This window comes from Anopheles stephensi, chromosome 2, assembly GCF_013141755.1.
Source record: "Anopheles stephensi strain Indian chromosome 2, UCI_ANSTEP_V1.0, whole genome shotgun sequence".
NCBI classification, from domain to species: domain Eukaryota; kingdom Metazoa; phylum Arthropoda; class Insecta; order Diptera; family Culicidae; genus Anopheles; species Anopheles stephensi.
Genome location: NC_050202.1, coordinates 24,039,416 through 24,055,444, shown reverse-complemented (window position 1 = coordinate 24,055,444; position 16,029 = coordinate 24,039,416). Strand labels below are relative to the sequence as shown.

At 47.2% G+C, this 16,029-nt stretch overlaps 1 protein-coding gene across 1 annotated transcript; it reads right to left on the bottom strand.

The window, feature by feature from the left end:
- Positions 1–224: 224 nt before the first annotated feature.
- LOC118507088 lies at positions 225–11,823 on the bottom strand. Its single transcript, XM_036045076.1, has 5 exons — positions 11,329–11,823; positions 10,547–11,103; positions 9,657–10,459; positions 8,776–9,389; positions 225–320 (listed from the first exon to the last, which is right to left on the bottom strand). The coding sequence occupies exons 1-5, from the start codon at positions 11,821–11,823 to the stop codon at positions 225–227; spliced, it is 2,565 nt and encodes an 854-aa protein (XP_035900969.1).
- Between the last annotated feature and the right edge of the window lie 4,206 nt (positions 11,824–16,029).

Genomic DNA, 16,029 nt, shown 5'->3' with positions numbered 1-16,029 from the left:
TCGCAACAACGACAACAGTGAACCGCACACCGTTCATGACCGTTCCGGGCGATATCATTCCCCTGCTTTTTTTGTTCGTGTGCAATTCGCAACAATGTAGCGAGGTCGAGGTGTTTCGTACACCCGTCGGAAAGCGCTTGGAGTACGTGGTGACCTGAAGTTTGAAAGAATGGACGCGATTGCTGTCGGTGATCTTCGTTTGAACTGCGCAGAACCCGATCAAATCAACTACCGTACTGTGTTGGTGGTTCTTGTGCGTCCTGGCAATAGGAACCCTTCCGTACCTTCGGCAAACGTGGAAACACTGGAAAGGTCGGACACTGAAAAATGAGTATAATCGGGGAAAATATTGTTTGCTAATTGTAAGACGATAGCCTTGTTTGAGGGAAAGCGCGGGTTGCCGTTGCTAAGCTGAGTAGGGGATTTAGGTTCCGAGTGACAAATCTGCTGATAAAACATCGGCTGCGAGTGAGTCTAGGAGTCGCCGGGAAAGTGTGTCAAGCGTGTATTTAGAAGCTTAAATCGTGCGTTGTGGCGCTGCGTGTACTTAGGTGTCGGTTGACATTCCAACTGACAGACGGTACCGTGCCCCGGTGTTCGCGCAATTGATGCCGAAAACCTCCCAATACAGCTAGCGAAACTCAATCGCCAGATGACAGCGGACGATAAATCTATTCCTTTTGCGCTCGATTATTGGAGCGAAGTGAGTGCGGCGAGAATGTGGCCCACGCAAATCGGCGAGCACGTGGCCGTCCGTTGGATGCATTTCCATTCTTGAGCCTGCGACCGTTGGAGTCGAGCAGGCGTTACTGAGCTGAGCGTCCGTTATCGCGCGTCAGTCATTCGCGTCTATCTCGGTTCCTCAGAAGCGATGCACGTTTGCTCTGCGCCCTGGGACGCCTCCCGAAGTTAGTCACTGCATGCATGCATCCGGATCTCGCTAGTGCTCGATGACAGAAATACGATTATTCTGATGTGATCCAGGCGCCATTGACGCTGTTTCTTGCACGGGGCACGATGGCCGATGTACTTCTTGGAGTGTTGTGTGATGTTGATTTTCATAATTTTCAATCTATATGTACAGACCCAACAGAAGAGCGCGTGGGCTTTTGTCTGGCGAGTGGTACCAGTCATCATCAAGCGACGATTTATGCTATTGATGTCCGGTTATGCAATAAAGTTGTCCTGGACAGCGATGGAGGAGCGACAGAGAGCGCGAGAAGTGGCTGTGGAGTTTATTGCAAAATTTGTCTGGAATGTCGGGAAGCAGCTCTCCAAGAACCGATCAAAAAAATACCACCAAAAAGAGGAAGAACGGCTATTGCTGATCCACCTGGGCTTAGGGACATCTAAACCCCATTATCTCACAGCCACATGTCGATGCTGTCAAATTACGATCGAATGCGGATGTCGCGCCCTCTTTCTCTCTCTCTCTCTCTCGATCGGACCAACATTAATGGCAACGCTTCGATAGCCATCGTCTAGGGCCGTCTAATGAATAATCGATGGCGTTAAGATAATCCCTTATATGAGCTCATTCGCGTCATCCAGCTCTACCGGCAGCTTGTTTGCTTTGGCCGCTTATCCCCGGGAAATCGGGCCCGTCTCTAAACACCTCCGTGCGGGATTTCCTTCTCTTTTTCACCGGCGACGGATGACAAGTGTGATTGTCACTGTTTTACAGTGCCGCCGACACTATCATCGGGACGATCTGTTATCGTACGGCAGCGTTAATCTCGGCCAGCGGGCTCGGGGATCGAGTTGGTGCGATCGCTCTACAAGGCCCTTCACAGCATTTCTCCTGCTAAAAGGTGAAGCTGGCGTTAACGATCGTGTCGGTCAAGGCTTGTGGAGTTCTTGTCTACTACTTAGGTTAAGATTGAAGTTTAAGTTCGAATGCACTAAGCTGCTGCATCAAGGTTTATATCAAACGCAAATTAGTTCATCAGCTTTGCTTTTGACTGATTTACGATCTGCAGGATATAAGTCAATAGCGTGAAAATTAATTATTCTCACCGTGGAAAATCACCGCAACAAAAGCCCAGCACGCCCTTCAAACAGCGGAAGCCGTCCGCCTGATCTCGGTGATCTCGTTTCTAATCTGGAACACACCGAACCACCGATCGGAACAGAGTGATCAGCTGGCAAATAAAAGCGACAAGCGCATATCACAAGAGGTCGCGTGTAAGGAAGCCGACCAACATAAATAATAATTAAATAAGTAATCAATTAGTGCGCGTGAACGCGTCCGGACACTACCCGAGCACCGCGCGGACACTGCCGCACTGGACACGTCCGAGGTGACGTGTGATTTATTGGATTTTTCAACTCCCTCACCAGGCGCACCGGACTGGCCCGAGTGTGTCCTGCCCGAGGGCGTTGAAATGTACCTCACCTGGATGACTAAATGCAGCGACATTTCCTCGCGAGCATAATCGCAGCCCTACAGCAGTAACCAGGCCAGGCTAACCAGGAGAAAAAACGCGATCCGTTCCGTTCCCGTGTGGACGACGTGTGGCGTGCCGTGAGCGATAGATTTATAGTGAGGGTGATTAATTCGTGAGTGGATTGTAATGTATCGTTACCCAAACTTGGTGCCGAGAACCGTACGAGGGACTGTGGTTTGTGTATCTGGATTTCTAAAACATTGCTTCGGATTAATTGCATTATATGTCTCGAGCGGGGTTCTCCGAAATGTCTCAGAATGCAACCTCAGCAGTAGTTGCTTACCAAACACCTTTAGATTTCCTCACTCCGATGAGCAATGATAACTGCTCAAAAGCTCACTGAGGGCTGTTCGTGTTGCCAGCATTATAATGGCTAGCGATATGGAATAATGAGTTATTAATTAGGTTCAAGCACGACAGACTCGTTCAAAAAATGGTTCCATTGATTTCCTCATTTCTCAACATGGCACCGAATACAATCGCCCAGCAATAAAGGACTTTATGGATCGAGGTTTATCATATTCGGAGCAAGGATAGTATCAAGTAGCGTGATCGCATGATAATAGAAGCCGCTGGGCAGTTATCGAAGGAATGTCTGTGAGGCATTACCCTCCCAGCACCAGGAACCAGCTATGTTTGATAATTAAATGATCAATTATTGTAAATAGAGGTGATCCATTCCTCAGAAATAGTGGTTCCTTCGCCAAGATCCTGCTCTATGCAAACAGTTCCCGATTCTGGTCGGCCAGCGATGAATTTGACTCCATTTGCAACGCTGCGGGTAACTTCCAAGCTTCCAAGTATCGCCGTCCACCAGGAATGTTGATGCAATCGATACAAAACCCCCGAGGAGGTTCGGCGGGCGTAAGGTAATAGATTTATTAGCGTATTGATTTATTTATTCATTCTGTCCACACCATACGGGTGTCCACAGAGTGTCCACAAACGAGGTTCGGTTAAAGACCTCACGGAGAGTTATTCGAGAAGAATTCGCCCAAAGCTGAGAGTCGAAACTCTCCAACAATTGAATAAAGTCATGAGTCCTCCCCGGGGCCCAATCCAATGATCGCTCGGTACGCCAATTTGCCGTTGGGTCCCCCGCGAAATCAATCGAACTGACCGCTCCTACGGCGGAGATGTAATGGGCTCGTATCATTGCCGTTTTCGGTGCGACATGCGGCGTGTGTACATTACGGTTTTGATTTATTGGGACAGTTACATCCATTAAATTGACTTCAACAACTCGTTTTACCGTCTGGTCCGGAGCAGCATGCGGAGCAACATTTGCATAAAGAGATAGCACCGGGGAACTCGTCCTGGTATCTTCCAGCAGCGGATGTGGATCCGTCGTAGCCAGCATCTCGGATGTATCGGCATTGCATCTGGTTCGGCCGTCTGGACGGATGACGGTGGGCTGGAATTTGCATATGGAATCGCGCTTCTTGTGGCTCAGGGATCACATCAATATGTGGATGAACATGAAGATGGTTGGATTGGATCTCCTGAGACCTCTGATGTTATGTATGCAAAAATGCGCGTCAGAAGTGGATTATTGACAAATTTGCTTCTATCATCGAATCACCATCATACGGAATGAAACTAAATCATGATCATAACAAAGCACACCCCACAATCTAGCCTTCCTGGACATGAAATTCACACAGAAGCATTGTTTGTTCTGTCACACAACCGATCGCGCACGATTGATCGTGCTGATGTTATTTATTGTTTTGCCTCCATTTTGCATCGAAAAGATCAAACACATTCCGACCAATAAATACCTTGCCATGTAAGCCACCGGCCAGCGACAGATTGCCCACCACAGCCCAGCACCCTCCACGGCCATTGATACAGATCATGCCGGGCATTATAAAAAACGCCCCGATTGTTTCAGTAATCCATCACTATGTGGCCCATGGTCCCGACGATTTCGGGACGCCGGATATCAACTGTCAACTTGTGCAGCCGAACTCCACAGCGCCCTTTACAATCTGATCTGCTCGGCAGGAGGGAAAATCGTGAAATTTGTCCTCACCCCCCATTAGTCATGTGCCTGTGGTCCGGGCGATCGGGGCGTACTCCTATTTCCAGCATCAGATTTGATGTAGGACCATATTGGGATCGCTTGAAGGTACCCCTTCTGTGGCTCCCTTCACCCCCAGCACATGTGAGAGTCGGGTGGGCATATTATAAATATTCAAATTATTCATGCTGCGCTTTTAGTCACAATTTTGCGCGGAGTAATCGATTGCGATTGCCGGGGCCCGATTTGGGGCGGTGGTCCAAGTCCTATAGCCGACGCCACTCTGCATCTTCCCAAAAGCCATTTGACCAGTGGCTGCGTCGGTACGTACGAGGGTTATCAGCAAATTGTTTGAGCAAGTATCGACAACCAGAAGCCACCAAGAGGCAGTTGTGACCACCGGTCCGGACTGCGAGACTAAACGCCACCCTGCGCAGGAGCCAACGCTAGAAGAGCAAGACCACCGGGTGGAATAAGTTTAGTTTAGTACAGGCGCACCGAACCCTTAATCAAGCATTCAGATGCATATTTAAAAATGCTCCGGTTTTCGCGTGCACAGAAGCGAGGCGCAAGATCGCCAGCCCGTGTACCGGTGAGGAGCGTTTCCTGTTTCTGGAGTTGCGAGCCTTCGGTTGGAGTTTACTGACCATAAAATTATGATATGCTAATTTGACTGGTTGCATGGGACCTTACGGCTTATTAGTGCTGGTCGAACAATGTTTGATAGCCTAATGGTTTCAATCGTTGATCGATAGTGGTGCTGTTGGTTGAGGTTTTTGGGTTTAAATTGAGACTAGAACATTCATATGATAGATTGCGTCGCATGAGCACATACACATGGTTAAATATTGTCATGATGAATGCTGTTAGATAGTGGTTAGACATTACATTATTTGAAGCAGCCTTCGATTTATTTGATTGAAACTGTGTTCCCTTTTCTAGCAGCAAAAACATGCACAACGATCGTGCCTCGTGCTTAAAACTCTATCAACTTCAAACAGCAATGGCGGCAATACCAGGAACAAACACGACAACTTTCAGAGCATCTAAATCATGATCGGTTTAAATTAAATTGCGAATGACGAACGTTCTTTCAGCATTATGACTCCGTAGCAGAAAAATCTGCTTGTGAAGAGGTTCGGTGCTTTATATTCTATCTGGAGAATTTCTGCGGGCCGTAGGAATGCTATATAGAGCAAGTTTCGTGGCATCCAACCATACTAAAAATTCTTTCGTAGGTCACTGATATATCTTGGAGAGACTGCACACAGGTAAAGCGAATGAGTTATGGGAAATTCTACACTCTGGAACAAATGTGTTCAATGTTATCTCCAAAGTACCCACAACACGTAGATTCTTCTTTAACACATATTGACACTCGATTGATTAGTCTTCAACTACTACCTCTCATCTTAAGGTACAACTCTTCAGACATAAATTTACACCCACCGATAAACCTCTTTCGGCTCACGTTCACCTCAACACATCCGCAAGCATAAACGTCACGATCGATCGGTCATGTTCAACACTAAACACGTCTTCTCCGGACTACCGGTTCGGCACGACGCTGACACGCCGTTTCGCTGACCTCTCTTACACGCGATTGTCACCCTCCACAACGTCCGGTAGTCGGACGAATCTTTCTCTCTTCTGTGCGATGCAACTGTGTACACGCCACACCGGGCATCCTGAGGCAAGCACGTGCGGAAATCATGTAATGACAACGGCGGGTACCGAAACGTTCGCCGGACTTACTGTGGACATAGCTATGGTGCCTGTTGCCTCTTGAAGTCTTCGGGCGAAACATGTGCCAGCATTTAAAATGTTCTTAGTTCCAGGAACAAAGCGCGGGAAAAGCAATGCGAACGCAAAAAAAAGGTGCATGAAACTGTTGCTGTTTAATTGGTTGTTGCTCGAGGATGTTTACTTGCGCAAAGCATGATGACCAGGGAGGAACGATTTGTTCGGTTATTGTAGTTAATAATTCGTAATCATCGATGTTATACTTACATGATTTTAAATAAATTTTGAGACTAAAATTTAAGATAACTAAAGCTCTGATAAATACCAGATCATAGTAATTTCGAAGCAATGTTGGCGCCTATAATAACCCTCTCGTTTGTCCTTACACCAATAGACATATCTGTCCGCATTCTGGTGTCATCATTTGCTCGCAAGCCTTCTTACCATTCCGATCGGTGTACAGCATCCGTATAGTGAAGCAAATCAAAAAACGTTGCCTGCAACAATCGTTTCTAGGACAAGCTGTCGCCAGTATCCCGAAACGACATGGCATGCACATGACGTGCCCACACAATTTAAAGAAGCAAACCATTACAAGCGGCCACAGGGACACCACGCATCGCGCAAGTGGTGCACATAAAATACTAATTTAATTATTATCGACTTCGACTATTGTAGAATATTATCACTGGTTGGGAGTGATTTTTGTGATATCAGACGGACGTTAAAGAGTTGTAGTGTTGCGCGCTCGACTTACAATTTCATACTGTTTATTCACTGGTCCGGTTACAAGTTCATCCTATTCGATTACATAGTTCATCCATTGGTCAAGTCACTTTCCCCTTAATTCACTTCTAAGTTCGTTCGTGTGCGTCAATTTATACTATCTGCTTATAGTGTTGTTCCTTTACCATATTTCGTGTAATAATTAATATTTCATGCATTTTCTACATTCCGGCCACCAAAAGAGAATTCTTTTCAATTTCTGCAAATTCGTTGTTTTTCTTCATGTAACATGCTAACCAGTATCCTATTCGCTAATATATACGTAATTGACGTTTCGCTTGGGTCGGTATCAGTGTTTGTTTACATTATTAGTGCACCATGTGGTTACACAAATCCCTCGTTTGTATCGATTGGTCGTGGTAACAAAGCTAAACGATTAGCTGTTCTAACAATTTGTTTCCCCCCTGCCGTACGTAGCGTAACTACACGCACGACACCATCCTTGCCCGGGTGCAGCGCCGTAATGCGCCCCATTGGCCAAACAGTCGGGTGAAGATTATCTTCCTTGATTATAACCAGCTGATGGATCTCCAGCTTAACCGGTGCGTTGTTAATGTGTTTGGCTCGGGCTTGGAGTTGTTGGATGTATTCCGGATACCATCGGGACCAGATCGTTTGCACGTGCCTCTGCACGAGTTGGTACTCCTTGAGTCGGTTGGTCGGAAGGTGTCGTATGTCAACATCCGGGATTGCTTGCATGTTGCTGCCGATTAGAAAATGACTTGGGGTTAATGGTTCTAAATCGCAAGGATCATCGGATAAAGGGGTCAAAGGACGGGAATTTAAACATTGCTCCACCTGAGCAATAAGTGTAAGCATACTTTCTTGGGCGATACTTGTTATACTTATCGTGCGTAAAATGTGTTTTTTAGCCGACTTGACTGCCGCTTCCCATAATCCGCCGAAGTGAGGGGCCCTTGGGGGAATGAACTTCCATTCCATTTCGTTGGACGAACACCAATTGATGATAGACCGGCGATCGTCATCGTTCTTCTTCAGCATTTCGTACACGCGATGCAGCTCGTGGGCAGCTCCCTTAAACGTTGTCGCGTTGTCGGAGTGTAACTCGCACACCTTGCCTCGGCGTGCCACAAAACGACGTAGTGCTGCCAGAAATGCCGTAGTAGTTAAATCACTCACTAGCTCGATGTGTACGGCTCTAGTCGCGAAGCAAACAAAGATTGCGATGTACGCCTTCGTCGGACTCCGATTGCGGACGGGTGATTTCAGCATAAACGGCCCGCAGTAGTCCACTCCACTGATCGAGAAAGGTCTGGTCGGTGATACTCTCGACGTTGGTAGGTCAGCAACACTTTGTTTCACGAGAGTCGGCTTGTTTTTGAAACAAACGTGACACCGGTGGTAAACAGCCTTAACGAGATTCCTCCCACCAATCAACCAGAATCTTTGACGAAGTGTTGCTAATAACAGTTGCGGTCCAGCATGCAACAGTTGAAGATGATACGCCACTGCCAATAACACCGATAGTGGGTGCTTCGCCGAGAGAATCGCTGGATGTCGTCCTTCTTCTGGAAGATCAGCATTTCCGAGCCGGCCACCGACGCGTAACACACCAGTATGGTCGATGTACGGTGACAACCACTTCAGCTTCGATTTGTCGGAAACATGCTTCTCTTGAGCTAAAACCTTTAGCTCCTCCGCGAACGAATCCCTTTGGGCTAACTGGCATAACTTCAGTTCGGCCCGACGTAGTTCCGTGGCTGTAAGCGGTGGAACACTCTTCTCCTCGATGTGTGGCGCATCCTTGCAGCTTACTCTCGATGATTTGTTGGCTCCCTTGATGCACTCCATGAAGCGTAAACAATAAGCTACAACTCGTCTCAGCCTGTAGTATGATGAGTATCGCTCGAACAGTTTGTCACGGAACTCACACCTCGTAGAAACTGTGACAATCCGTGACGCCGTCGCCCGTTCTTCGATGACACCGTCATTCTCCTTCACTGCTGGTGGATGATTTGGCCATGCATCATGACTGTAAGCCAACCAACGAGGCCCATGCCACCAACGTTCACAATTAAGCAGCTCCTCCGGCTTCAGACCCCGTGATATGTCGTCTGCTGGATTATCACAACCAGGAACGTGACGCCACTCAGCTATCCGCGTTTCTTCCTGTATCTGCGCCACTCGGTTGGCGACAAATGGTTTCCATCGACGTGGTGGAGAATCCAGCCAATACATTACCGTCATTGAATCGGTCCAACAAAAGGCCATCGTAGATGCCGGTAACGTTCGACTCACCTTCTGGAACAGTTGGGTTGCTAATCGTGCGGCGCACAATTCCAACCTGGCGATCGAGTGCGTATTCGCCAATGAAACCACTTTCGACTTCGCTGCTAACAATTGCACCGTCACAATGTTGTCCGTCGATTCTGCGCGTACATAACAGCAAGCACCATATGCACTTTGTGACGCATCAGCGAAGACGTGCAATTGCAAGCTGACCGTTGTAGGTTGGGAGATAAAACGTGGCACTCTTAATTCGCGTAGCGAATATAACGTTGAATGAAAGCTTCTCCACTCTTGTTGAAGCTCACCGGGCAGTGCACGTTCCCAATCCCAAGCCTTTCCATTCTCCTTCAAACTCCACAAACGTTGTAGAAAGACTTTCGCGATGATGATTGTCGGACCCAACAAACCAAGTGGGTCGACTATGCTTGCCGTGTACGACAAGATCAAGCTTCTCGTTAATACTTCAGCTGGTTGTGGAAGGCCAACCTTGAAGGAAAACGAATCGTTGGCGGGTTCCCAAACCAGCCCCAGCGTCGAAACAGCTTGACCATCCTTCCACTCGTGCATTGATTGAATCGCAAGATCTTCACATGGGACATCTAGAAGCGATTCTGGAACGTTAGATGCCCACTTTTTCAATGCGAAACCAGCTGAATCGAGCATTGCGGTGATTTGCTTTCGCACTTCTACTGCTTCGTTAAGGTCAGTCGCTCCTGTTAGTAGATCTTTCTGGACAATTGGGCCAACTAGTAACGTATCGTTTAAGGAGTATCCCGAGCTCGTTTTACAGGACGCGTCAAACACGACCCGTACTTTTGTGGATGTACTCGATTCCTTCACCACCGCATGGTGAGGAATATAACAATGCGGAACACTATCATCCACTGGTTCGGTAAGTTTTCGCATGTGACCAAGTTCCTCGTACTCTTGCATGAAACGCTTATATTCCATCTCCATTTCAGGGTTGATCTTCAATCGCCGCTCCACAGCCATCAGTCGTCGATCCGCAATCTCCTTTGATGAATCCAATACTATATCTTCTCTGGGATTACGAGGCAGACAAACGATGTAACGACCATGGTGATCACGCGTTGTAGTGGCAGCATAATGCTTCTCACAAGCATCTTCCTCAAGCGAGAGAGCGGGTCCCTCTAGATTGGTCTCGTTCTCCCAAAACCGTTGCAGCAATGTATCGAGAGACTCATGGCTCCTAATTGAGTGGCACGAAACAGGACTAGCGACTGAAATGTGGGAAGTATTCCCAGCAACTGTCCACCCAAACGGAGTCTCAACCAACCAAGGACCGCCTTTGACCAGTAACTGCTTCTTTCCGGTATGCCATTCCCAATATGCGTCACTCCCAATGATCACATCAACTCTTGAAGGAAGGTTAAAGGCAGGATCAGCCAACGGAACGTCAGGGAATTTCCAACCAGCAACATCGATTGGGGCAGTCGGTATCTCAGCACAAGGGGAGTTCACTATCAGGAACTCAAGTGGCGACGAAAATGGCGCTGACTTTGACTGCACCGTTGCGATGATCGAACCCTTGGCTTGCTGAACACCCTCACCGATACCTGTCAATGCAACGTTGATCTTTGTACGACGTGTCAGCAGCTTCCGCGCTAGGGATTCGGACACGATATTGCACATGGATCCTGAATCCAACAACGCTCGTGCTTCATGCCGAATGCCATGGTCATCGACTAACCAGAGAACCACCGTTTCGAGAACCACAATTTCATTGCTCGAACCTACGTTCATGGTTACCTGTGGCGGTGAATCGTCGTGCAACATGCTGTGATGACGTGCGTTGCACTTGTTGCAACGGAAGACGGAATTGCACGACCGTACCTGATGATTCGGGTTCAAACAGTTGAAGCATAGTTTATGCTTCGCAATCACTTCACGCCGGAACTTTACGTCTCCTTTGCAGAACTTCGGGCAGCTTCGTAGATGGTGTGGCTCTGCACACTCTAATGGACAGGATGCGTAGGATGTGCTGCTAGCTGGCTTCCGCGTTGACACTGAATTGCTCACGTATCTAACCTTTCCTCCCATTCTTCTTTCTCCACAGGCCACCGGCGTTTGTTTCGATTCAGATATCTTTGCTAACGTTTGGGACGAACGAAGGATTCGGATTCTATCCTGCAGGAAATCGATTAGATCTGAATACTTATCCTTGGGGCTGGCCGATGAATGCTTTTCCCAAGCTAGGATGGTTGATGAATCCAATTTGAAGAACAGCAATGTGGTGAGGGGAGTGTCCCAGTTGTCAACCGGTTCCTTCAGCTTTCTTAAACCGTTCACGTGCCGCGTGAACTCGTCCACAAGCTGCGCCAATTCATCCACAGATCCTTCATGCATCGCGGGAAGGTGATGCAATGTTCGATAATAATCACGGACTAACATGCGCGGGTTATCATACCGTTTCAGCAGCGCGGCCCAGGTGGTCGCATAGTTGTCCGCGGTCAATGTGGTATGCTCGAACAGCAGCGCCGCCTCACTCTTCAATGATGACAACAGATACTGAAGTTTCAGTATCGAAGGTATATCTGCTGACGAATCGATCATTGCCACGAAGCGATCACGAAACGTGAGCCACTTCGTCGTATCACCGTCGAACGTGGGGAGATCGATTTTCGGTAACCGCACATTAATTGATCCGAAATTACCCGTTGAGTTCAGGCTAGAATTGGCTTGCAAAATCGACGCGTTGAGAGGATTGGCTTCACACGGTTGCTTTTGCAACAAAAATCCTTTCACCTTTCGGTACACACTGTCCATTTCACATCGCTCTTGCAGCAAAGCTTCTAACGCTTCGGGAGATTCTTCCAATTCCTCCAGTTTTGCTACCGCGTTCAAATAATCTTGAACATGCCGTTCTAGCTGATCCAAGCACACTGGTATTTCACCCACATCACTTTCACTATAATCGTTTTTAAATTGTTCAATGTTCTTCACAAGCATTTGCGCTTGGCGCTTTTTTAATTGCGCGGCTTTGATTTTCTTCTCCATTTTCTACGTTGCTTCACTAACACACACGTAAAATGAACAAAGTTCAATGTTCTGCACTTCACTAACACTTAATACAGACGATGTAACGTTCACTTTGAATTTGATTCGAAATTGTTCACAACCTGCTGCGTTGCATGCAAGTTTCGTTAGAATACGATAGGAGTGATGGCCGTTAAAATGGAACCACGCTTCGCAATGGCGTAGATTTCCGATGAAGCTAAGCTACGCGGGACGCTAAGCTTTGCCTGTTGCCTTAAGTTGATGCGTAACAACAACTTTCACTCCAGTAAGTCGATTTGAATAAATCGCAACACAACTCACGAGAAAACAAACGAACATACAAGGGTTCACGTGCACGTAATGACCTTTCACAGCAATTCGCGCCAATATGCGGAGCAAGACAGCGAACTGTTCGTTTCCTCACAAACACAGAGATGATTCACGTCACTGTGTACGGTAATTAACGTAGTGAATTTTTTCCGAAATCACTAAACCGACTTCACCAGATCCGGTTCGAGGACCAAAATGAATAGAATATTATCACTGGTTGGGAGTGATTTTTGTGATATCAGACGGACGTTAAAGAGTTGTAGTGTTGCGCGCTCGACTTACAATTTCATACTGTTTATTCACTGGTCCGGTTACAAGTTCATCCTATTCGATTACATAGTTCATCCATTGGTCAAGTCACTTTCCCCTTAATTCACTTCTAAGTTCGTTCGTGTGCGTCAATTTATACTATCTGCTTATAGTGTTGTTCCTTTACCATATTTCGTGTAATAATTAATATTTCATGCATTTTCTACAACTATTATCAGTCATTACGGATGCTTTCGGTATCTGGGGCTTAATTACCGTTAAATGTCTTAATTATCGTTCGGCTAGGCGGATCGTAGCCAATAACCTTACAGCCGCCGCCATGATGGTGCAGGTTGTTTACAGCCGACGCAGAATGCCTAAGGTGTGCACTTGTTTTCCGAAGAACTTGTCGCCGTCGCTCGGAACATGCAAGACGTTAGTAGAATTATGGTTTATACGAAAGATTGTTGCACGACTTCTTCTCCTTCGCCGCGAAGCGCCTAGTGGGACATACCATCACGACGTTTCCCTGCAGAACAGTGCGAAGACTCCGATATGAATGGTCGCTCTGGGAATGGGATCCGGAGAGCTACAATCACCGGTCCATATTAGGTAATAACGTGTTAATTATTTAATGACACATTGCCTAAACATTCCACCATTCCAGCGCTCTCCATTGCCCACAAGTGATAATTATCACATGATCCTCAAGCTTTGGCGCCTTTCAACCTGAACAGGAAGCCCGTTATGCACCTTGTACCACGTGAACAACCTGTCTGGTGCTATGTCACCCAATGGTCGAGACAACTCCAGTCACAATGTGTTGCTCTTGCGATCATTCTGTGAGGGTCCCCCGGCTCCTTTCTCCTTCATTCATGATCTCCACGACGGACATTTATAATAATATGTCCCCAAATCGCTGATACGTGATTATGGCGGATCTACCGACTGTCCTGAGCACGTACGGCGAGGTTCCGGCCCTACCTTCGGTGGATGTACCTCCGAACATCAAAGGACTTGCTGCCGGGAACTTAAGCCAAACAAACATCTTGAGCCAACGGATTCGAGGAAACCTCCTCGAAAGAAGAGCAATATACCCGATAATATCCACAATTAAGTGAAAAAGAAAATGCACATTAATATAATGCATGATTTATTGCGAAAAACCCTGCCGTGCATCGCCTTCCATCGGTTGCACCGTATTAAAGTTAAGTGTTATTTATGGTCCAATTCGACTACTTTTGTAATATTTCTCCCCAGTGATGCTATGAGAGCGAGAGAGAGAGAGAGAGCGAGAAGAAAAGATGGAATGCATGGTCCGGGACATTCCTAGGGACCTGCACACTTCACCCAAACGCACAGGTTGGGAAATGGAAATTCCCTCCTCCCTCCTTATGTGCGATCCCTATCGCGTTCTGTACATGTGGTGGAGTACGTGGCGCACGCGGTCCACAGCAAGATTTATGGACGTCCGCTGGAAAAGACGAAAATCCACCTCAACCGACCGGGAAGAGGCGATTGAGCCAACGAGAAAAACGCTGCGCCGTGGATCAAGCAATAAAAATCGCTCGGTTGATAAAATATTTGCTAAGCAGTGCGTGGATGGCGGGCAAGGAACTCTCCAGGAAGTGGTGGTGAAGATCATACGAAGCTCCATTAAGAGACGATCACCAGGAATAGGGGCCATAGACGCTTAACATAAAGTGTACGCGAACAGAGACATCAAGCTCCATTACGACGGATGATTGAGGTTGCTTGTGAAGGTGACTAGGCGGATGACACACTGCAACAATTCGTGGCGATGTAGAGCACGTGGAAGAGAACTACGTCAAGGTGGTGACAAAACATCAAACACGTTAATCATCTGCTGTTACAAAAACGAGTAGAGCATCTCAATCAATCATCATCCTTTCGTGCATCGAGAGGATCAATCATCTAGATCACATCTTCATACTAGTAGAAATGTCTCCCAAAGAATATAATCTACTTCGACATCATCATCATTACTGCGTGTTCTAACAAATGTTTGAGCAATGGATAAGCGCAGCGACTTTCTTTTGATGCCCGCTTCCATTCCTGTAGTGTAAACATTTCGTAGAAATCCCAACAATCAGCCCGCCGTTCGCCCCGTAGCGCATGATTTATGGTGTCACATTTGTCTCTACATCCGCTCCTTTCAGATATCGATTGGTATTGGTCCTCCCCGTTTAGGCTTGTGAGGTGGACTCTTCCGATACCGTAAACGGTATGATTTAGTGTCAACTGTTGCGCGACCTGAGACTTTTTTTTTTTTTTTTTTTATTCATAAAGAACGGCCTGGCCGTATTGCTGACCTGAGACTTTGATGCCATTAATTGTCCTCCTGGCGGGGATAGCGCACTTGCGCCTGTCTGTGATGGGATTCTTGCTTGCGATCGTACCTTGATGGCTCTTGCGAAATAATGCTGATGAGTTATGGCTGGCATAATGTTTTATTTGATCGAAGCTGGTTCACACAACATAACAATTGCGTTTTATTGCGTGCAATTATGATGCAATGTCACGATGCGCAATGATTAATATTGGTTAAAAACGATAAAAGAAAACTACGGACTCACTACGGACGTTAATAGTTGCCGAGGGAAACGAAACAATTACAACCACAATCCGTTCATGCTTGCTTCGTATCAGTTAGAACATAGCTACAAACCACAAGACGTCACGGGGGTTTTTTCTTTCATCCTTTTTATCACTCGCTCGCTATCCTCGCCCGCTTGGGACCGGTTTAACCTTATAAACTTGTACGACCAGCTGCCGGACATCAGTCCGCGGCTCGACGGTAAAACCAGATAAAAATTGGATCGGTGGGTCAATATCGTGACCTGCAGTAGGCTTTGGGCGTGGGCGGAAGTAGCAATGTTTCTGCGTGCCTGCTACCACTCGTGCCGGTGCCACATCCATCCACCATCCGGATGCCCCTGTTTGGTCCTCGGGTTCGGTACATGCACTTTCCAATATTCCAGCCAAACCCCAACGGCTTCACAGCTGCTTCTGTCAGGTGTGTTGTGTTCAGGGTTCGTCCGAAAGTATGGTCTTGCGGTGAGCACTAACGCTGTACCGTACCTGCTGCTGATCGTTCATCAGCGATACGATCCGCGCCCCAGCGATTCGCGCTGGACGACTTTTGCGCGATAGGAGGAACGC

Coding starts and splice junctions, on each gene's coding strand:
- LOC118507088 (XM_036045076.1), bottom strand. CDS start 11,823: ATGATCGATTCGTCAGCAGATATACCTTCGATACTGAAACTTCAGTAT. Junction 9,390..9,656: donor AAGCATAGTCGACCCACTTG/GTTTGTTGGGTC, acceptor ATGTACGCGCAG/AATCGACGGACAACATTGTG. Junction 321..8,775: donor GAGCCAACAAATCATCGAGA/GTAAGCTGCAAG, acceptor CTCATTTTTCAG/TGTCCGACCTTTCCAGTGTT.